Source organism: Lethenteron reissneri, chromosome 60, assembly GCF_015708825.2.
Source record: "Lethenteron reissneri isolate LAM-NWPU_2019-01 chromosome 60, ASM1570882v1, whole genome shotgun sequence".
In the NCBI taxonomy this organism is placed as follows: Eukaryota; Metazoa; Chordata; class Hyperoartia; order Petromyzontiformes; family Petromyzontidae; genus Lethenteron; species Lethenteron reissneri.
In genome coordinates, this window is record NC_083838.1 from 5,656,497 (window position 1) to 5,680,737 (window position 24,241).

At 50.8% G+C, this 24,241-nt stretch overlaps 1 protein-coding gene across 1 annotated transcript; it reads left to right on the forward strand.

Annotated features, from left to right (window-relative positions):
* Positions 1 to 1,688: 1,688 nt before the first annotated feature.
* LOC133357888 (NEDD4-binding protein 1-like) lies at positions 1,689 to 23,779 on the forward strand. The gene is made up of 9 exons (XM_061576045.1): positions 1,689 to 2,180; positions 5,910 to 6,138; positions 7,554 to 9,271; positions 9,757 to 9,933; positions 17,627 to 17,757; positions 18,059 to 18,155; positions 19,540 to 19,647; positions 20,383 to 20,490; positions 21,072 to 23,779. Exons 1-9 carry the CDS (start codon positions 2,161 to 2,163, stop codon positions 21,337 to 21,339), a joined length of 2,856 nt encoding a protein of 951 aa, XP_061432029.1. The 5' UTR covers positions 1,689 to 2,160; the 3' UTR covers positions 21,340 to 23,779.
* The last annotated feature ends 462 nt before the right edge of the window (positions 23,780 to 24,241 follow it).

Here is a 24,241-nt window from a genome sequence, read left to right on the forward strand (position 1 = left end):
GGGTGTAACACACACACATCACAAAGTGTGTGTTATAACACACACACACATCACAAAGTGTGTAACACACACACATCATAAAGTGTGTGTTATAACACACACATCACAAAGTGTGTAACACACACACATCACAAAGTGTGTGTTATAACACACACATCACAAAGTGTGTAACACACACACATCACAAAGTGTGTAACACACACACATCACAAAGTGTGTGTTATAACACACACATCACAAAGTGTGTAAAACACACACATCACAAAGTGTGTAACACACACACATCACACAGTGTGTAACACACACACATCACAAAGTGTGTAACACACACACATCACAAAGTGTGTGTTATAACACACACATCACAAAGTGTGTAAAAACACACACATCACAAAGTGTGTAACACACACACATCACACAGTGTGTAACACACACATCACAAAGTGTGTAACACACACACATCACAAAGTGTGTGTTATAACACACACATCACAAAGTGTGTAACACACACACATCACACAGTGTGTGACACACACACATCACACAGTGTGTAACACACACATCACAAAGTGTGTAACACACACACCACAAAGTGTGTGTTATAACACACACATCACAAAGTGTGTAACACACACACATCACAAAGTGTGTGTTATAACACACACATCACAAAGTGTGTAAAACACACACATCACAAAGTGTGTAACACACACACATCACACAGTGTGTAACACACACATCACAAAGTGTGTAACACACACACATCACAAAGTGTGTGTTATAACACACACATCACAAAGTGTGTAACACACACACATCACACAGTGTGTGACACACACACATCACACAGTGTGTAACACACACATCACAAAGTGTGTAACACACACACATCACAAAGTGTGTGTTATAACACACACATCACAAAGTGTGTAACACACACACATCACAAAGTGTGTGTTATAACACACACATCACAAAGTGTGTAAAACACACACATCACAAAGTGTGTAACACACACACATCACACAGTGTGTAACACACACATCACAAAGTGTGTAACACACACACATCACAAAGTGTGTGTTATAACACACACATCACAAAGTGTGTAACACACACACATCACACAGTGTGTGACACACACACATCACACAGTGTGTAACACACACATCACAAAGTGTGTAACACACACACATCACAAAGTGTGTGTTATAACACACACATCACAAAGTGTGTAACACACACACATCACAAAGTGTGTGTTATAACACACACATCACAAAGTGTGTAAAACACACACATCACAAAGTGTGTAACACACACAATCACACAGTGTGTAACACACACATCACAAAGTGTGTAACACACACACATCACAAAGTGTGTGTTATAACACACACATCACAAAGTGTGTAACACACACACATCACACAGTGTGTGACACACACACATCACACAGTGTGTAACACACACATCACAAAGTGTGTAACACACACACATCACAAAGTGTGTGTTATAACACACACATCACAAAGTGTGTAACACACACACATCACACAGTGTGTGACACACACACATCACACAGTGTCACGTGTGGGAAATTCCCAACGCGTCACCGCCCACGGCCCCGCCCCCATTGGCCCCTCCCCATTCTCCCTCCCCCCCTCCCCCTTCTCCCATCGCCTTCCTTCGCTGCGGTCACACTCGCTCACACATCCCCCACCACCACCACCAACATCACCACCATCGTCCTCACCACCACCACCAACATCATCACCATCACCACCATCATCACCACCAACATCACCATCACCATCACCACCAACATCACCATCATCACCATCACCAACATCACAATCATCACCACCACCAACACCACCAACATCATCACCACCAACACCAACATCACCACCAACATCACCACCACCATCATCACCACCAACATCATCACCACCACCATCATCGTCCTCATCATCATCACCACCAACATCACCAACACCACCATCATCACCAACACCACCATCACCACCAACATCATCACCAACATCACCACCAACATCATCACCACCAACATCACCACCAACACCATCACCACCACCAACAACATCACCACCAACATCATCGTCCTCATCATCGCGAAATCGTCACCTTCTTTGCGCCATGGCCAACAGAGATGGCGGGTGAGTGCTCACTGTATCATCATCCTCAGTGTTGTTGTTGTTGTTACCCCTACACAGGGGTAACCTGGTAACCTGCTACACTCACTAGGGGTTACACATCATTGTTAACCACTTACGACTGTGGTGGTAACGTGTTGAGTTATACCGCGATCGGGTTAATCTGTTAAACCTTCACGGGATTGGGATAACGTGTTAACAGGCCTCAAGGTAACCTCCAAGTTATATCTAAACAGCGAGATAGAGTTAGTGTGGTAACTTAGTTACACAGGCCTCAAGGTAACCTGTTATATCTAAACAGCGAGATAGAGTTAGTGTGGTAACCTAGTTACACAGATCTCAAGGTAACCTGTTATATCTAAACAGTGAGATAGAGTTAGTGTGTTAACTTAGTTACACAGGCCTCAAGGTAACCTGTTATATCTAAATAGCGAGATAGAGTTAGTGTGTTAACCTAGTTACACAGGCCTCAAGGTAACCTGTTATATCTAAACAGTGAGATAGAGTTAGTGTGTTAACTTAGTTACACAGATCTCAAGGTAACCTGTTATATCTAAACAGCGAGATAGAGTTAGTGTGTTAACTTAGTTACACAGATCTCAAGGTAACCTGTTATATCTAAACAGCGAGATAGAGTTAGTGTGGTAACCTAGTTACACAGATCTCAAGGTAACCTGTTATATCTAAACAGTGAGATAGAGTTAGTGTGTTAACTTAGTTACACAGGCCTCAAGGTAACCTGTTATATCTAAATAGCGAGATAGAGTTAGTGTGTTAACCTAGTTACACAGGCCTCAAGGTAACCTGTTATATCTAAACAGTGAGATAGAGTTAGTGTGTTAACTTAGTTACACAGATCTCAAGGTAACCTGTTATATCTAAACAGCGAGATAGAGTTAGTGTGTTAACTTAGTTACACAGATCTCAAGGTAACCTGTTATATCTAAACAGCGAGATAGAGTTAGTTGTAAACCTAGTTACACACAGGCCTCAAGGTAACCTGTTATATCTAAACAGTGAGATAGAGTTAGTGTGTTAACTTAGTTACACAGATCTCAAGGTAACCTGTTATATCTAAACAGCGAGATAGAGTTAGTGTGTTAACCTAGTTACACAGGCCTCAAGGTAACTTCCAAGTTTTATCTAAACATCGAGATAGAGTTCATAGAAAGCGTGTAAAAAGATCGTTTAAAATGTTATTTGTATTTTTTATTATTAGAATGGTATTGTCATCAGTATGGCATAAGTATACCAAGTTTGCAGTCGATAACACATTGGGAAGTGGGTTAAAATTGAGTTGCAAGATTTGAGGATTCATAATCAACGATTTTTGGGTTTAGATCGCGTTTATTTATAAATGTGTCGTAAATAAACGCGATCTAAACCCAAAAATCGTTGATTATGAATAACATTGGTCGCGAAAGCCTACGTGTTAAAGATTTGAGGATACGACAACAACAGAATTATTTTATTATGTATTATTTTTATTATTTTATTATTTCCATTCTACGTGACTTTACCGAAAGAACCAAGAAGATGAATCCCTGCAGTCACGAAAGCTTTAAATCGAAAAAGAATGAGTTAAATAAAAGCGTGTAAAATTAAAAGTTATTTTGCGTTTCTCCCTCGTGATGACACTTTGTAGGATGAACGTTGAGGTTTATAAGGGACGCGTGGTGACCAATAAGGTCTGAATTGGTCTGTAATAATCTAGGCCACTGATAAAGGGTATGGATTTGTGGTGTTTTTAAATCCTTTATATTAAGTTCACTTGCTTGCTTGCTTACGACCGTGCAAATCTTTCGGTCGTTTTTTAACCCACTTCCCGTGATCCAATCGAGCTGACATTTTCCACACAGACTCGTTGTGCGTGACAATTAATGTTTCCAAAATTTTACACTTTTTAGGACAAAAATATATTTAATTACCAATTGCTTAATGGTGCAATGCAATCATCTGACCCATAGGTGGCAGCCATCTCAAGCCAGAGGACGAGAGGACTCTAGCCGCCACGCATATAAAGGATTTATAGTGAAAAACTTTGTTTTTACGGGTTAATTTTTATTCAGTTGCGAGTGTATTGTGATGTGTATGCCTGTGTTATGTATAATGCGGCAGAGTTGTTGTTGTTGTACGGTGTTGTGCTAACGTTGAGTTGCGTTATATTGATACGTTATATACTGGTGATTGTGTTGAAGATGTTATATTCTTAGGTTTTTTCCGGTAAAGTCACGTAGGTAAAAAACATAAAAAAGTAAAATAAAATAAAAATCACGACGTTTCGGAGGCAACACAAGCTTCCGTCTTCAGGTGGTACCGTCACAGCCACGACAGCTGTATCAAGTAAATGAGAGATTGCAGAAGCTACCACTCCGTTTATATAATGGTTGGAGAAGGGGGTGGGGCAAGGGCCGCATACTTTTTTATTAATTTGGTAAGGTGAGGCTTAAGACTAAGAATAGACTGCATAACAAAGGCTGAGCCTTTGTTATGGAGAGGTGCGGTTTGTGACTTTTTAATGTTTTTTTCCAACGTGACTTTACCGAATAAACCTAAGAATATGAATCATTGCAGTCACGAAAGCTTCAAATCTGGAGTTGAAGATGTTGTTAGTCTGTACTGTGTTGGGAGCCTCTTGTTAGCATCAGCAGCGTGTACAGTGCATGATCGTGTACATTGTGGTGTACAGTATGTACCACGTGGCAGATCTCAAAATTCAGATGTATAATTCAGGGCACTTTAAAGACGTGTGGGTGATCGCTGGTTGTTATAATCATCAAGTGGCTTGAACCCTTGCATGCCATTTAATTAGGACTACAATCCAGATTTTTTTTTTTTAAACATAACACTGGTCAACCAAAAAAAACGTTTTTTTTCTGGCCTGGACTTTTGCAGCTGTTTTAGACTAATTTCAGGGTGCTGATTCCAAATCTGATCTCAGATTTGCTCTATCACATCTCATTTTTATGTTATCGGCATACCCCATTTTCATTGATTTTACCCAAAATTAACTCTCACTTATGATTGCAAGTTGTTGCGAGTCAGTGACTGCTTTAGTGTTAAAATATGGTGCTGTATTTTTAGGATAGTGTGTTTATAATATCATTTTATGTAGATGTCCACATTTATTTAATATTTTTCTTCTGCAGTTTTTATTGAAAATGCAATATTTGATATCTCAAAAAACCTGATGTGATAGACAAAAACTGATGCCAGATTTGGAATCGGCACCCCAAAATTACCTTATAACCGTTGGAATACCTTGTGCCAGAAAAAGTGTGTTGACCAATGTAATCTATCCACCTTTCTTGATAAAGGAGAAATTCTCCGAGAAATTGCCGCGGTGTTGGTTGGGACATGCCGGCCGAACTGTGTGACCTTTTCTCTCTTCCACGTCGAGATGGTGAATATGGTGCACCTTCAATTTCGTGAACTTTATCAATCCCACTGACTTATTTCCGTCTCATTTCAAGTCAGTCAACCAATCCACGTGGCACCTGCTGGGTCTGTTCCGTGACCTTTTACCAGCGATCCTTTTGACTCTTCACGCATAAATCAAAGTGTACCTAGCCAGGCACAAGCGCCGTGGTAACGTCACCGCCACCTAACGGCTAATGGCGGTTGTTGTTGTAGCTGTTGTTGACATGGTGTCTGAGGTTTGCCCACATTCGTGGAGCCTGGCTCCGTGTTTCACGTTACAAAGATGACGGACGCTCTCCTGTCCTTTCTTAGGATGCAAACCGCGGTGCAGCGTGGCGGTGGTGGCAGCAACGGAGGCAGCGATGGCGACTACATGGAGGAGTTCACGGTGCCTGCCAGTAGGGAGGCTCTGGTCAACAACGTAGCGCAGAATCTACAGCAGATCTTCTTCGTGTGCATGACCCTCGTGACCACGCCGGGCGACAACTTCTCCTGGATCAAGCTCACGGGAAAGTCTCTAGAGAACGTACAGCGCGCCAAGGTGACCACTGGCTTCCGCCAAATCATTTTTCGCCAAATTATTTTAACTCGCACCTAACCCTTTTTACCGGGTTAAAGGGTTAAGGTGTCGACGTGCCAAGGGGTGAGGGTAAAGGGTAGGGTAAAAGGTAGGCTCGTTGCATTTTACCTTACCTGCTAAAGGGTTAAAGGTAAGGGTAGAGTGATTGTATTGTGGTAAGGTAAAAGGTAGGGTAAAGGTAGGCTCGTTGTTTTTACGCTTTTACCTTACCTTGCCGAGGCCTACTCGCACGGCAAAAATGGGTGGGCGCAAGGTGGTTAAGCGAGCACACACTCTGAGTTGGGTTTCGATCGCCAGCGATGATGGCACAAACGTCGGCGGGAGCCAGTGACGTGTGTGGGTGAAGTACGCTCAAACGACCCCCACGATCTGACATGGCTTTGGGTGTCCCTTAGTCCAGCAGTAGAGTGACAAGTGGCTGAAGTAATGTTTTACCGTGAGAACGCCTGGAGTTTCTCCGTCGAGAGCCTGTCTTGGTCTTACAACAACAACAAAAACGCTCGGACATTCGGTTCGATTGGAGAGAGGCAGGCCTACGCGTCGGTACAAGGGTTCATTCATACGGCCCGGCTGGCTTGCTAATTTTAATTCACAATTTGGTATTTAAAGCGAGTTGGGTTTCTGTGGTTAACTACAAAGCAACCGGGACTTTTCCCCTGTGCGGGGGCTGCAGCCGGCTGGCTGGTCGGCCGTGCGTCAGTTTTGCAAATGTGGAAAATGACCATAAAAGGGGGGTGAGCGGTGCGAGACGGCGTGGTCGTGTTGTGGGAAACGCGTTGGGTTCATTCACGACGGGCGCCACTGTTTTCTGGTGGCGTGGAGCAGAAACCAAAACCCCCGCCGCCGCCGCCACCACCACCACGCGTGTAGCTGCGGCTGCTGCTACTGCGGTGTGTGCATTGCGTGTGGCGGTACACGCTGCCGGCGTATTCTGAATTTTGGGTGATTTTTTTTTCTTTTTTTGCCGTCCGTGCTAAATGCCGATCTTGAATTATTTACCCAGGAACTACCTTTTCCACCCCCCCCCCACTCAAGTGTGGAGGAGCGGTGGCAGAGTAGTTAGCGCCCAGCTCTTAGTTCTACAACTAAGCCCATCATCTCACAGGCTCATTGTCACCGTTGTTGCACTCTGCCTTGTGTGTTGTGCTCACCACTTGCATGCCCGCAAACTCTGTGTGCAGCGCACTGTGGGTGCCGTGCGTGTCATGTGCTCTCTGAACCGTGTGTACTGTGCGTGTCATGCTTGCTGCACATACCATGTGTGTTGCGTGCCATATGTACCGTGTGGATTGTGTGCGTCGTGCGCGTGGTCTGCTTCGTGCGCGTCGTCTCCCGTGCGTGCCGTGCGCTTGACGTCGGCTCTGCCACCCCCGCAGGAGTTCGTGGTGGGGCTGTGCGGCGAGGGCCTGCAGGTGGAGCAGCGCTTCCCGCCGGGCCTGCAGTGCGTGTACGAGGGCCTCGCCGGACGGTTCCTGCGCGCCCTCGCGTGGGACAGCCGCGCCGACGTGAGCGTCACCGGCGTGGGCCTCCTGACCATCCGGGGAGGCACCGAGGCCGTGCTGCTGGCGCAGACGCGCGTGCAGCACTTCTGCGACTGCTGCCGTGAGACGGACGCGGAGGGGCGCGGCGCCGCCGCCGCCGCGCCGGGGGAGGCCGACTCGCTAGCCAAGCGCCGCTTTAACCGCCTGGTGGAGGAGAACGGCGGCAAATACGGCACCGAGTTGCTGCTGTTGCCCGTGAGCATCAAGCGGGACCTCCTTGAGCTGCTCGACGCGGTGGGGGCCCACGCCACTTTCTCGCGAGGGCCGCCCGATCGGACACGTGGGTCCTTCGTGCTGTCGGCTCGAGGGGCGGAGGCACCGGAAGCGCCCGGTGGTGGCGGCGACGGCGGAAATAGAATCCGGGTAAGGATGCCGACCGAGGGACAGAGGACGTATGGTAAGGGCAGGGAGGACCTCTCCAGGGAGGAGAATGACAGCCCCGTGACCGAGCTGAGTTCCAGCTTCACCAGCGCGCTTGGCAAGGCTGAGGCGGAGACACCCGAGACTGAGGAGGCGGAGGAATGTGCAGGCAAGCCCTTTAAGAGAGTGAAAAACCCGTCGGTTAAACGGAAAACCTCGGACAGCGAGTCGACGGTTTCCGGGCAGATGAAGAAGCACTCGCCCGCCAACGTGCCGTCGTCCCGCGGGCTCGGCAAGGAGGAGGGCCGCGCGGAAGCGACCGCCGCTGCGCTAGCGACGCCGGAGCCGGAGAGGGAGCTCAAGTACCTCGTGAATTTCTTCAGCACCATGGGCTACGATCCGGAGTTGGTGCGGAGCATCGTGTTGGAGATGGGGCAGCAAACCGAGGCCTCGGAAATCCTCGATCGCCTCCAGGAGAAGGCCACCTTGGTCACGGCGGACGAGGAGGAGTCCGGCTCTGAGGATCCGCAAGAGGGCTCGTACGCGACGCATTGGGTCATGGAGGCGGCCATGAGCCTGGGATACACGCGCGACGAGGTGGGCGACGTTTGCCGAGCTGTGGGCACCGACCCGCGCAGCGTCCTCAAGGAGTTGCACCGCATGGGCAAGCGAGCGGCACCTGCGGCCGCGGCTGCGGCGGCGGAGCCGGGCGCCGAGAGCGCGCACCGAGAGCAGCACCGCGAGCGCCAGGGCGGTCCCACGGAGGCGTTGGCGCGCGTCTTCTCCCGGGGCGTTTGCTCCGACGCCGACAGAGCCGAAGCGCAGGCGACGTGGAAGAAGCCGGGCCCGGAGGCGAGCCTCTCGCGTTCCCACGGCGGAGAGGGAGTGACGCGCGGCGGCCCCGTGAACGGCGCCGCGCGGCTCCCCCGGGGCGGCGTGTCGTCGTCGTCGTCTTCATCGCAGCGCGCCCGTTTGCCCAGCGCCGAGGCGGATGACCTGGAGACGGACGGGACGGGCGCGCCTCCACCGGCAACGAGCAGACGCCCCGGCAAAACGGACTGCATCGTCATCTCGGACGACGCGACGGGCGTCCTGCACGTCCGCGGGCCTGCTGACGGCGCGGCACGGAAAGAGGCGACAAAGTGGCACGTGGAGCAGCTGGGCCCCCGCCAGGAGTGCACCGCCGTTGCCAGGTGGGTAGGTGGGGGCCGGCGTGGCCGTGAATCTGAGTAGTGGTTAAGCCTTAGCCCCCCCCCCCTCCCAACACGCAATTTGCAGTTTCACAACTCGATGTTTGGACGGCGTCTGCTTGTGGGGCGAGTTGCGACGAGTCGATTAAATGTAAGTTGGTGCCCTCGCGATGCACCCGTCAAGTGATGCGCGCCAGAGTTGCCTATTGACATTTTCCACTGATTGTTGTATGAAGGATGGGATAATATCAGATTTATGCCGCGGGCGGGGTGGGGGGAGGTAACTGAACTAGAACTGAGACGGGCAAAAACTCCGGTGCAAACCAGACGGTAAAAAAAAAGAGGCAGAAAAGCGTTTAATTTCGAAACCAACCGCGGCTCTCGGATCGTGGCGATCGCTTGAATCGCCGGTGGGGGGTTTGCGCTGTCACACCGACCGAGTCCGCTCGCTGTTCCGTTTCTCATCGATGTTCCTAACGACTTCACAGCACCAGCAGAGTGGCGGCCGCCGCCGCTGACACCACCACCGGCTCCAGCAGCAACCTGCAGCCGACAGAGCTCTACCTGCTGGGGCTGTCTAAGCCATACAAGCTGTACCTGCCGAGCGAGCCCGGCAAGGAATCCGTGCGTCACGTCATCGTGGACGGGAGCAACGTCGCCATGGCGTGAGTGCGATCTCGCGTTTTCGGTTTAGTGGGCGGTGGGGGGGTGCGTCGTCAAAGGGGGGCGGCCTTTCTGAGCGATTGTCGTCAGGCGAGTTCTGTGACTTTGCTGATGCAGATCTAACACTCGCATCGAGCTCGGGTTTGTTTACACGCTCTTGTCCTTGACCCCTCCCACCGCACCTCTGATAAGCACGATTGGCTACGTACGGTGCGAAAGAAGTTCAACATACACGTATATACACACATACACGTCACAGACTGTGACATCATCAAGAATCGGTATCGTCGTCATCACCACCATTACACTTAAATACATATTTATCTTCGTCACGAGCAGCATTTTCTAAATAGTGAGTGGACTCGCAGCACAACGTAGATGGGGAAAATCCGACTGACAGAAATAGAAGTCACTTCCCTAACTTGCACAACAGTTGCGCACAAAATTTTACCACGGTTTTTTGTTGTTGTAATTATTAAACGGAGCCTTGGCTCGTGGGCAGCGAGGAAGTGCCGTCTGTTCCGTCACCACGTGCAGACGTTGTGTGTTCGCGCAGGTGAGTCACTCGCCCGCAGGGTCAATTTGCCGAAAGTCGTCATTGAGAAATTGCGCGCCGCTAATCCACGGCTAGAAAAAGCCGCCTGGGTACTTACCAATCCTACCAGGCGACGTCACGGACGCGTCAACGGGGCTCATGATCGCAGGAGCTCGCTCACGTCCGTCGTGTGTGACTAAGGGCTCGCTGGCGAGCCTCGGCTGCGTCACGTTTTCCCCGGCGAGGCCTTGAGAAAATTTCCCAGCCGAGGTCACGCAGGCGGGGTCACCACTGGGGCCAAGGTGACGGTTATTGCCGCCGCTTGCCGCCGCTGTCTGTGCCGCGAGTTGTTACCTTTTGTTCGATTCTTGTACGAACACCGTTCGTGTTACGCTTGACGGGCTGTCAAAGGGTCCGCCCGCATACCTTGGAAGCGTGGCAAAATGTGGGATGAGAAAAAGACATGGAGGAGGAGGAGGAGGAAACAAAGACACGGAGAGCTTTGACAAATACTCTTAGTTTTTCGGTAAAGTCACGTAGGTAAAAAATGAAATTAAAATTAATAAAATAATAAAAATCACAACGTTTCGGAGGCAACACAAGTCTCCGTCATCAGGTGGGACCGTCACAGCTAGATTTGCTGTATCTTTGACAAAGACTACGCGCAGGGCGGTGGTGTGACGGTGACGCTCATGCCTCGCAGCAAGAGAACCCTGGGTTCGATTCCCGACTCAGGTGTCCTCTCTGTGTCCAGTTTGTGTGTTCCCTCTGCCTGCTCTGCATGGGTTTCCTCCAAGTTCTCCGCTCTCCTGTCATAACCTCCGACGCTTGAACTAGGCCTTGGTACCCGGTGTGTCTCTCTGCTAGGTTGACTCGGCCTGAAATCAACATTGTCGAAGCAACGGGCCACGCCAGAGCCGAGCTTTAGTTCACACCCCATAATGCTGGTTGTAATCTACAGCGAATCGTCGTGGAACTAAATGATCAAATTTTGCTTGGACTTTTCAACATTCCTAACTAGCCAAATCAAGTTTTCACGTTTGCCCGCGTGACAACTTTCATTTGATTGGCTCTGTCGGGTCGTGGAGGGCTATCGGTGAAAATCGCATCCACTGCACAAACCGTGGCAGATGCGGAATCCTGATGCACAAAAGTAAAATGTAAAACTCTCCAATAGTGTGCGGCTAGTGGTCAATGTCCGGTCCACAAATACAAAGAAGACATCACAGTAATTACACTGTGCTGCTCCTGACGTGGTTGTCTGGCTTGGCCACTCGTGTGAATTTGTAGTCGTTGTTCTGCATCTTACATCAGCCATACGAAAGAAGACGATTGGTGAAAATTGACATCATGCCTACACCATCGGACCGAAAAAAAAACTAATCATGGGCCTACTCTGTAGTTGGTGCAGTCCCGAATGAGCACCTAATACAAATGATGGTCGTATTAATACTCTTTAGTCAGGAAATCCACTTCCAAGTCTCGAGACTGGTATTCACGAGGGCACCTGCATGAGGATGTTTGGCCAATCCCTTCAACGGGGTGTTCGGCTTAACATGGGAGGACACTGGAGGGACCCGAAGAAAACCCACGCACGTGAGCGGACGACGCTGAAATCTCCGCACAAGACGGAATCACGACTTCACATTGTCGCACCCACCACGTTTTGGGCCACCTCGCGGCCTGGCGGGTTTTCACAAATCTACGCAATCCCATCATCTCTACTAAGAGGCAATCCATTAATACGAGGCAAGCCATTACTAAGAGCCAAGCCATTACTACAAAGGCCGCTTGCAATGGCGATACACGCTCCTACACGTAACTGTATCTGCCGCCAAAGAGTGTGAAGCTGGGCCACTGGGCTTGTGGTGGGTTGTAGGGCTCACTCCAGTCAACCCCCCCGGTGGGCTCCATTCACCAGGCCTTTGTGAATGCAAACAATTGGCGAGGTTTTACGGGGGCACTTCCAGTGGCGCTGGGGCACGCCCACGCGGTAAATTTAGACTGGAATTTCCCAAAAAACTTTAACCTTGCCCTTTACACCCAATTGCAGAGACGAGTGCTTCCGTGTGCAGAGTCAAACGCAAGCCGCAGTGACTGCGCGATTAGGGGCAGCGGTTTGAAAAGCCGTGCGGTAGGCGAGAAATCCGCGGTTATTGCGCGGGGAGGCAATAATGCACGGCTTGCGCTTCCTTAACACCAAACGCACTCGTACACAACGATGACTGGAGCCGTGGACATGTGATCTTCCCGTGTGCTTTGTCCTTAGTATCTTTAGTTCATAATGAACGTTTTTGGGTTTAGATCGCGTTATTTATAAATGTGTCGTAACCCTCCACCACCCGACACGGCCAATCAGTAAAAAAAAAGTGTCACATTGACAAAAGACAAATAGTTCACTGCTTTAGCCCACCGGTGTGTTGAAGCGTGAAGCCACAACATTTACAATTTGAGTAGTACGACGTTTCGCTGGTAATTGCATCCAGCATCATCGAGCAATTCGCCAGAATCTTTATTTGTGTTTTTTGGGGCTGGTGGGGCAAGGGATGGGGAGAATTTCCCCCCTCACCCCACCCCCCCGTTCCCTATTTGCAGAGCACCTTGGGTTGGTGGGGGGGGCGTTTCAAGGTACGGTTTGTGGAGAGGCTTCACTCCGCGATGGGGTTGGAGCACGCGCGTGCGTGCGTTTGTACTCGCCCCCGTATCCCGCGGAAACCCTTGGCTAAGGTACGGTGCCAAAGAAGTTCCACGTGCATGCGTGCAGCCACTTGGAGGCACCACATTCACGCGAGAGAAAATCTTTTTTTTTTTTATCGTGACGATTCGCCGGCGACGTCGGAATCCGCCGCGCGCCTGGGAATGCGGTGACACTGGGCGGAATCGGGAGGCCTGGGGGAGGATGGGGTTGGGGGGGTTTTTGTGGAGAGCCGCGGTGCGGTTTGCGCGACGCGGTGAGTTGGGGGGGTCTTGTCTCGGCCCGGCCGGGAAGGCGTAACTCGTCAGATACCTCGCAGCCGCTCCGTAGTTTCCCCCGCGTCGAGATGCTTGTACAAGTGGCGCGCCGCGTGGGATATGCAGCCCACACCACAGGCTGGAATGTCTAAACGGATCTGAAGCATTTCGATTTAAAGCTTTTTCGTGACTGCAGGGATTCATCTTCTTGGTTCTTTCGGTAAGGTCACGTAGAATGGAAATAATAAAATAATAAAAATAAAACATAATAAAATAATTACTATGTTTTATTTTTACTATTATGTTAAATTTTTCTTATTTTATTATTTCCATTCTACATGACTTTCCCGAAAGAACCAAGAAAATGGATCTGAAACAGTTCAAGGGCACTTTGTTCCTTACAGAATCTGCCAGCCAGCCGCACACGTAAGCTTTGTGACTAGGCACGCCTGTCTCGATTCTAAACTGAACACGTTATTTGGTGGTGATGCTGCTGCGTTGGCAGTGGGGCACAAAAGCACAGTTGGCAACTATACTCTTTGGTTCTTTCGGTAAAGTCACGTAGGTATAAAAGTAAATGATAAACCACGACGTTTCGATCGCAACACAAGCAATCAGTCATCAGGTAGAAAGATACAGCAGTAGAAGTAGAACTGCTGTATCTTTCTACCTGATGACGATTGCTTGTGTTGCGATCGAAACGTCGTGGTTTATTATTTATTTTTCTACCTACCTGACTTTACCGAAAGAACCAAAGAGTATGGATTGCTGCAGTCACGAAAACCTCAAATCAAGAGTTAACAACTGAACAAAAACTACCGCAATGACTCTACCTCTCTCGCCTCCCGAGTATGCTGTGAAGGAGGGCCGTTGCCTAAAAATGTCGCCAATTATAAGACTCTTCCGTTTAAAGATCACGAGCCTTGTGTGTTTCCTAAGAAAGGAATGTGGCCATTTGCTGGTTAACAAGATGCGTTGTGGGAAATCTAAATGTGTGATCTCGCAAACTTATAATGAACAAAAAATATGCTTTGGTGTTGCTGCAGCTGTATTGGCAGTGGTACACAAAGCACACTCGCACACAGAACGCGACACCTTCATCAACAACGCTGTGGCCTCGAAAGGTAAATATAATTGGCGATGTTTCGGGACAGTGCGGCCCCGTTTTTCACAGCGCACACCGGGGCTAGCTACGTCTCGCGATACAACGTACGAATGCGCACGATCTACGTGTCGTTGAATCTCGCGCAAAATACCACGGAGACCTTTCGAGAGGAAGTCGCCCGGCTTCCCCGTCAATGGGTGGTGCATTCCTAGTGCCTGCCAGGCTTTGGACGGCCTCAGCAGGCCTCGTCGCTCGACGCCAACGGAGGGCGACCGAGTGTCTCTGTTCTGTCGCTCGCTGTTTGCGGGTTTGGAGGAGCGTCGTGTTTGACGTCTGGGCAAGTCGGTTTAATCACCACGTAGGCTTTCACCACCATTAGTGAGGACGTGTCATCTTGCTCTGTTTAAGACCGGAAGCAGGAAGACTTCTTCACAATTCTGGCAAATTTGGCCGATGGAGCTGGTTATAAGCTAACAGCGAAACGTCACGTATTCAAATTGGAAATGTTGTGGGTTTACTCTCCAACATACCGGTGTGCCGAAGTAGTAACTAATTGGCGCGTTTACGTGACCAACCTTACAAATTGGTTATGCCGGGTCGGTGGTCGGTTAACGACACATTTATATTTACGTGATCTAACCCCAAAAAAACGCTTTGTTCGAGATTTGAAGTTTTCGTGACTGCAGGGATCCATACTCTTTGGTTCTTTCGGTAAAGTCACGTAGGTATATAAAATAAAACAAATTAAATCATGACGTTTCGGGCACCACAACACAAGCGTCCGTCATCAGGTGGGACAACCACAGCAAAAAACAATTGCTGAAGTGGGCGAAAGGGCTGCTGTAACAGGAAATTCTCATAGCTGGATTTTTCCAAATTAAGTGAGGAATAAAATGTAACTTTAAGTGTTTATTGCAGTCGTTGATGTCCAGGTTGAGACCATCAACCCTCTTTGCTTGAAATCACAACGGTTTAATCACAACCCAGTCTATGGGTCTCTATGCGAGTCTGTGAATCTCTATGTGAGTCTGTGGATCTCTATGCGAGTCTGTGGGTTTCTGTGCGAGTCTGTGGGTCTCAATGCGAGTCTATGGGTCTCTGTGCGAGTCTGTGGGTCTCTGTGCCAGTCTGTGGGTGTCTGCGAGTCTGTGGGTGTCTGTGCGAGTCTGTGGGTGTCTGTGCGAGTCTGTGGGTCTCTGGGCGAGTCTGTGGGTCTCTGTGCGAGTCTGTGGGTCTTTGTGCGAGTCTGTGGGTTTCTATGTGAGTCTGTGGGTCTCTGTGCGAGTCTGTGATCTCTATGCGAGTCTGTGGGTCTCTGTGCGAGTCTGTGGGTCTCTGTGCGAGTCTGTGGGTCTCTGTGCGAGTCTGTGGGTCTCTGTGCGAGTCTGTGGGTCTCTGTGCGAGTCTGTGATCTCTATGCGAGTCTGTGGGTGTCTGTGCGAGTCTGTGGGTCTCTGTGCGAGTCTGTGGGTCTCTGTGCGAGTCGTTGGCGACCGGGTTGAGACCATCAACCCTCGATGCTGAGAACCCGGTTTAATCACCGGCGGCTAATTTTAAATTCTCTGGATCTCAGCGGGTCCCTGTGTGTTCTAGTTTCAGGTTGATCTTGTTTGACCAGGCGAGGACTCAAAGGAGATCAGGGATTCATCTGATTTGCAAGGGTGACCTGTGGCGGTCACTAAAGCGACGAAAAGCAAAACAAAACAAAGCACAGCAGTGCTGCAAAGGGAAAATCTGGAGTCAAAAACGAAAACAGTGCAAAAACTCAACTCGGGTGTTAATTCGTGAACTCTCCCATGTAGCTCCGGTCTGGCCGGGGCGGATGACGTCTCGACTGATGCCCCGTAGCGCTCTGCACACTCTGACGTCTGGGCCGTTCGGACACCGCAACAAAGATTGGCCACACTTGCGCTGTTACCAGAGGTGTAAAACTCTCCGGCCAAAGGGACGACGCGACACCGTGGCCACTAATCTGGCCCTGGCGTGCGGAGGCACAACAAAAACCACTGCGCCCCACCCCCCTCCCCGATCAGTCAAATCGAATGGAGAAAAAATAGGAGAACTAAAACCATCCCCTGGTGGGGGCTGTGTAGTCGGTGGCGTGGCTGGAAAGTCCCCGTTGGCCGCTGGTGGTGGGGGAGGGATCATGGGGTGTGTGAGATGGGTGAGATGGGGGGGGGGGGATGTTGTTCATCCAGTGAGAATCCGTCCGAACTCGCCGCGCGTGTGGTTTTCTCACATCGCGTTGCCACGCAAACGCACGTACGTTCCGTCCTCGCCGCCGCCACCGCCCTGCCAGGTTTCACAACTCGCGGTCGAAGCCTCCGTGCTTGAGTGAGGCTGGCGGCTGTTTTGCGTCGTTAAAGCGAGCCATGCCACCTCCCCCCCCGCCCAGCTCCTTCCTGCAGGAGAGACGGGAGCAGTCTGCGTGTGATTCATTGCCCACTGAAGACTGAACTTTTTCTTTAAGGTAGTTTTTGTTTTGCAGGGGGAATTCCTCCGCTCTGACGCCGAAATAACTTTTGGTGTAGGTGGTGGCGAAGGCGTCAGGCGTGACCTTGTCACCGTCCCTCCCCGATCTGTGGCATTTGTCTGTAACCTCGACTTTGTGTGTATGGGGGTGCGGAGCGGTGGAAAATTGTTTCGGCACAAACCCGGCGACCCGAGTTTCGATCCCAGCTCGCGGCCAACAGCAATGGAGAACATCTTAACCCGTCCTGTTGCTTCCCCTAGGTCGACTCGGCCTTAAATGAGTAGGTAGCGCGTTGTGTTTTTAACCAGCACTGGGGGAGGCGGGTGGTGGGGTGTGATGTCGGCCACCCACCCCCTGTTGACCTTCATTCGGTGCTTTCTATAACCACACTTGGCCCAAATGTCTGTTAAAAGGCTTTATGGGGGGAAATATTTTGCGTGGGCTTGTGTCTCACTTGCCGCCTGTTGCGATGGCCACATTTCAACTCCTTGAGTTGGTGGTTGTAAAGGACAACGTGGCCACACATTCAGTTCCTTGGAGTCGGTGGTCTGCATAAGGCCGAGAGCTTTTGTACACGCCCTGCACGTTGTTAAATCTGTGTGTTTGTGCCCGTGTGTGTGTGTGTTGCAGGCACGGCCTAAACCGTTATTTCTCGTGCCGGGGCATGGCACTGTGCGTCGAGTACTTCTGGAAACGCGGACACCGCAACATCACCGTCTTTGTGCCGCAGTACCGCACGTGCCGGGACCCATCCATCAAAGGTACCCACGTTTGGTGCATTGTGGGTAGTGTATACCACGGGCGTGTGGTGCATCATAGGTAGTGTATACCACGGGCGTGTATTGCATTGTGGGTAGTGTATACGACAGGTGTGTGGTGCATTGTGGGTAATGTGTACGACAGGCGCGCATGGCGTACTGTGGGTAGCGTATAAGACGGGCGTGTGTGGTGCATTGTGGGTCGTGTACACGACGTAATCGTGCCGTGGGTACATCCGCTGGGCGCGCGTCCTCACATTGCTCGCTCCCCCCCCCCCCCCCCCCCGTGCCCTCTCCGACACAGAGCAGCACCTGCTGACGAAGCTGGAGGAGCTGGGGCTGCTGTCGTTCACGCCGTGCCGCATGTTTGAGGGCCGTCGGATCACCACGCACGACGACCGGTGAGAGAGCACGGGCGGTGCCCCTACGCCGGCTGCCTCCGCGTCCCGGCGCGCCACCGCCGCTCAACACCGCATGAGCTCTACGATACCCCGGCGGCCCGAGTTCGATTCCCGCTCACGGCCAATTATCTGAAACGGTCCCGGACCTCCCCTAGGTCGACTCGTGCTCAAATGAGTACCTGGTCCGGTGTGTAAAATATCGCCACTGTGGAGACAAAGGCGGTCGGGCGTGGTGCTGGCCAACCAGCCCCTCGTGTGCCGTGTGCCGGCCTTCATAGGTGCTGCTCGCCAATAGCATTTTCCCCAACAGTCTCTTAAGATTATAAAGGGGAGTATTCATAATCAACGTTGTTGGGTTAGATCGCGTTATTTATAAATGTGTCGTAACCCTCCACCACCCGACACGGCCAATCAGCAAAAAAGTGTCACGTTGACGAAAGACAAATAGTTCACTACTTAGCCCGCTGGTGTGTTGAAGCGTGAAACCACGACATTTACAATTTTTGAGTACACCGGTGGGCTAAAGTAGTGAACTAATTTGTCTTTTGTCAACGTGACACTTTTGTGCTGATTGGCCGTGTCGGGTGGTGGAGGGTTACGACACATTTATAAATAACGCGATCTAACTCAACAACATTGATTATGAATAGTATTGGTCGCGAAAGCCTACGTGTTAAAGGGGAGTATCTTTGTTTTGTTTATATCCCCGCGTAGACTCGTACATATGTAGTGACTCACTCCGAGACCGGGTTCTTAAGGTACCTTCTTTTATTCTGCACGTCAGGGAACTCCACACACCCTCCCTACGTGCTTACACGCTAGTCGGCAGTACCTAGCTAGTACAGTTGGCAGGCTGTCTAACTAGCGGCGTCTAAGATGGTCGAGACGGTGGTGACCAGAGGTCGCGATCGGGTACCCGATACCCGGGTACCCGTACCCGGCCGGGTACGGGTACCCGTTTGCGACCCTGATGCGGCCGGGTACGGGTAAGGAATCAAAACCCGTTTGCGACCTCTGGCGGTGACGAACAGCGACACAGCGAGGGGATCCACTTTCAGCAACAGCCCCGAGCTCTCGCCCCGGGCCCCCTTTTATCCTCCCGGCGTGGCGTCGCTCCACCCACACCACGCTCGCTTCCTGGAACCTACTTGTAGGTTCCCGGGGCCACAAGATAGACCCCTTCATGGGCTTTTCCTTAGATCTCCTCACCCCCGTATATACTCCCTCTGCTGATGTGTGTACTGCCCCCTGCTGCCAGTACCACTTTCCCATCAGCAGCCAGCGTTATTTCACTACACATATATGCACCTCCGATTAGCACGGTTGGCTACGTACGGTGCGAAAGAAGTTCAACATACGTGTGTGTGTGTCTTTGCCTTTGTAGCTTCATGCTGCACCTGGCGGACAACACGGACGGGATCATCGTGACCAACGACAACTTCCGGGAGTTTACAACGGAATTGATCGCCTGGAGGGAGATCGTTAAGACGCGGTGAGTTGTGGTCACGCGCGCTGACGTGCACGCAAACACGCGGCAGACTGTGGGCGCGGTGGTAACACAACCTCCTGGGTTCCCTTCTCACTCGGGCGTCTTCTCTGTGTGCAGGGGGCCGTATTTTCCAATAGGGCACGGTAGGCACTGTGGTTAGGGCCTACAAAAACTAAAGGGCCTAGGAAAAAAATGTTGACACATTTTTTCTTATGATAATAAAATGTAGCCAAGATATTCTTCTTGAAAAACATATTAATATATAGCAAGGATTGACACTGTATATGTAACGAGGCAGCAGAGGTTTTTTTTATCAGCTTTAGCTTCAAACAAAGAATGCTGCCCTTCACAATTAGTTCCCAAGATGGCAAGATACATCCTTAGAGCAATGTAAACATTCGGATAACATCTTCAGTGTTCAGAAGATTGAATATTTTGTTTAGGCTTTTACCTTGTTTTTAAAAAATAATTTATAATATCCGCAGCACACAGTGTGTGAATTAGGGCACAGACTAAATAATTAACTCATCAGTAATGACATCTGTCCAGCGGCTGGACGAAGTAACACGCGAAACAAGCGAGTGACAACAGCGGTAGTACAGTACACCCTTGTTAATTCAACACATCTTCTTGGTTCTTTCGGTCGTGGAGATGGTAGCGGTTTTGTTACAAGGGTGTCAAGTAACGGCGGTGTTCTAACGGCCGCGTGCGTCTGCGTTTACCTCCCCGTGACTGCAGGATCCTGCCGTACACTTTCGCGGGAGACGTCTTCATGGTTCCGGACGACCCGCTGGGGCGGCACGGTCCCCGCCTAGACCAGTTCCTCACCAAGCCCAAGTCCACGCGGTAACTAGCGCCGTCTCGTCCCCACGGTCCCTCGCCGGGGGGTTGGGGTGGTGAGACGCGGTCTCAGCTCTAGTTGTGGTGTCAGCACTTTGACCCGCGTGGGCCACCGTTTTGTTTAATTTGTTATTTCCCGCTACATGTAATCCCCCGCCCGCTCACCAGTCGTGCTCTCGGTGGCCCCGTGTAGGAAGACGCTTCACGTTAGAGAACGGCCCCGTAGAAGCGGATGCCACGGAGGTACCTCGGAGGATCCTTGAAGTGACCCCCGGTCCACGCACAGTAGAGGGCAGCGGGTGCCGTGGCGGTTTGCACTCCGTGCTACGAACCCGGCCGGCCCGAGTTCGATTCCCACTCACGGCCAACTCGATGAGTACGTGGTGCGATGTGTAAACATCTCCACTGGGGAGAAAAAGCCGGCCGGGCGTGGTGCTGGCCACCCATTCCTTCGTGTGCCATGCCGGCCTTCATTCAGTGCTCGCGAAAAGCTGCAAAATTCTGTATCGGCTATACGAGGCGGGCGGGTGGGGAATGTTTGTCTACACAGGCTGACGAGCGTACCCTACGTTTGCCTCGTCACACAGATTGATGCACCACAACCCGGCCGCGTACCAGGCGAAAACCTTTCCGCTCCGCTTACCGTCGGCGGCAGCCGCCATCGTCGCAGGCGTCCCGGGCTTTCACTCCATGAACGACTGCGGACAGCCGCGGCCGACAAACGACCTGCAGGATCTACGCAGGCAGCTCCTGGACATCTTCCCCGGCGAAGAGGAGAAGGTGCAGCGGGTGCTGCAACAATACCCGGCGGTGAATGACCTCAACTTGCTCTCGGACCTCATGCTGGACGTGTAGTGAGAGGGGGATGGAGGGGGCTTGGTAACCCCCCCGCCCGCCCTTCGTCATCTCGGCGTTCTGCCAAAACTTGTCGGCGTCTACAGCAACGCGGTACAGCTAGAGAGCTGGGCACGTGCGGGGAGTGGTGGTAGTGGTGGCGGCCGCGCTTACGGTGGTGGCGATGGTGGTGGCAAGTACGAGGAGCAAGCGGAGAGCGAAGGCCGGCAGGAGATTGAGCGAGCGGGGCTCACAAGCGGATGTCACCATGACGACGATGATGACGGCGGCGGAGGCGATGATGATGCTGTTAATCGTGGTGGTGGTGTCGCTGTCGCTGTGATCTTGGCGATGACAGGATGGTGGCAGCCCTACGGTGTGGCAGACACGCCATCACGGTGATGGCGAGGCTGCGATGGGGTCCTGTTATGAATCTGTGAAGCCCGGCCTGTCACCGCCACTTCACCGTGGATGCACATTCGAATTAAACTGCAGTGATACCAATGTTGTAAATATTTTGGTTATGGGCGTTTAGTTAATTCAATTTAAGGTGTTAATTTAATTTCTCACGAAGTGGCGGACAAAGAGGAGAGGAGGCCTTCATCCGGAAGTGGATTTCTGAAAATATTTATTTATTGTGTGAGTTTGCAGCCGTTCCAGAAAGCCGCCAACATTGGCCTGCCTGCCCGAGCAGCCTGGCTTCGATAGGCATCACCGTTTAGAAATTGTACATTCCCCCCATCCCTCGAGTCATCAGGGTCAAGATGCGTTTGCTGCAAGCTGCTGCACCTTCGGTCATCTTGGGCTGAAGGAAAAAAGCAAGCCCGTTTAAAGTCACCGCTGCTTTCGCTATGTCATATAGATCTTTAACAACTGGGCGAATTGCTTTGTAGAGGTACTGTTGATGTTACTGTACTGCGTAGGATTCGGTGAATTTCACCCCGAGAACCTACGAGTTTAAATAAAAGATGTAAGCGCTCTCATGACGAGGGTTCTGATCCAGATGGAAATGTTCCGTCCCATCGAATCGGCCGGTCCAGCCAGGAGACGGTGCTAGGAGGGCGGGTTTGTCGAACGTGTTACTTTTTCAATCTGTTGCACTTTGTTGGTGTTTTGTTGTCGATGGAAACACCGTGACGAAAACTTTACACGCGAGAGCTCTTACTCGCGATGTTATATGGATTCATAATTGATTTTTTTTGCGTGGTTTTTCGGTGTGGGGGGGGGGGGGGGAACATTGTCAACCTGTGACGACCTACCGACCTCCACCCGACACGGCCAAAATATACGCGAGAGTCAAAATGCGCCGTTGCATTATCGCTGCGGTACGCCGCAGGGCAATCCGCGTGGCGTTTCGCAAATTTGCTCCGGACGTTTCGCCGCCAGTTGCTGCCAAGCCTAATCGGCTGCTTGCCAGACATTTTTGTCGCGCGACTTCGTGTAATGAATTATTTTTTTTCAATCAATCTCGTAATCTGACCCCCCCCCCCCCCCCCAAAAAAAAAAAACAATTATGAATCACTTGTGATTAACACTACAGCCTGCGGGAGCCGTGGGCTGGATAGACAACGGCAAGTTCAGCGATGGGCTCAGTCAATGTCTATAGATTCAATCTACGGGGTGGGGGGGGGGGGTGTTGAGTGAATGAACCCCTACATTTCGATGTAAAGCTTTCGTGACTGCAGGGATTCATCTTCTTGGTTCTTTCGGTAAAGTCACGTAGAAGGGAAGTAATAAAATAACAAAAAAACATAATAAAATAATTCTCACGACGTTTCGGCTACAACGCAAGCAGTCGTTGTAGCCGAAACGTGAGAATTATTTTATTGTTTTATTTTTATTATTTTATTACTTCCCTTCTACGTGACTTTACCGAAAGAACCAAGAAGATGAACCCGTATATGTTGCATAGAATGGATTTGCGCGATGCATTCGCCCCAAATGCGTTGCTGCGGTTGGCCACAAGAGAAGGCGGAAAAAAAACATCCTTCGGTGTAATTGACGATTGAACGGATGACGAACCGGGCAAGGCGGCGGAGTGAAGCACCGTGCGTGAACAACGTGTGGTCACGGGAAGAAGCGGTGGTGCAGCGGTTAGCACGCTGAGCGACGTACCCGGCGACCCGAGTTCGATTGCCGCTCGTGGTCACCAACACCAGTGACGTATCTGAAGCGGTCCTGGGCCTCCCCTAGGTCGACTGAGCCTCAAGATGGGAACCTGGTGTGATGAGTAAAACAATGCCGCTGGAGAGACGGGTCTTTTGCGGCGATACAGAGGGGCTCTGTCAGCGAGTGGTTTTTGCCGCTATTTGCGCAGATGACAAAACGACGCTGCGTCTCTTAAGAGTTCATTTATTTTTCTACCGGTGTTTAAAACGATGCGTTGCCCTGGGAGGTTTTCACTCTCTTATTTGTTCAAAGTTCGTGTTTTCTATAAATACAAAAAAAACATTCACAACTGTTTACGTTTCCGTGTCGTTTAATAAATCCAACACACAATCCCCGTACAGATGGAAACTGGATGGGTGATTAAGTCCACCTTCTGACCGACAAGCCAGGCTTATACTGGTAGGAACGAAGTGAACCAGCCTACAATAGATTATATCGTCCGTCCGTCCGTGTAGCAACATCGCCCCCTACTGCAAACACTTGGCAGGACCCTACAAAAACCTTTACACTCAGTGAGGCTTTCCTGGCTAAACAAGTGTAATAATACAGTTTATATTCTTTGGTTATTCGTTCCTACCAGCCCACCCCGCAGGGACCTGTTATGGCACCACCTCGACACCCACGGGCAGGGGAGGTTTACGTGTTGTTGCGGTGATCCATCAACCCCCTCGCTGCTGCTGCCTCCACAGCGCTGGGTCATGCGCAGCCAGGGTGCCAGCGGCAAGCCACCACCGCCGCCCGGCTACAATTCCAG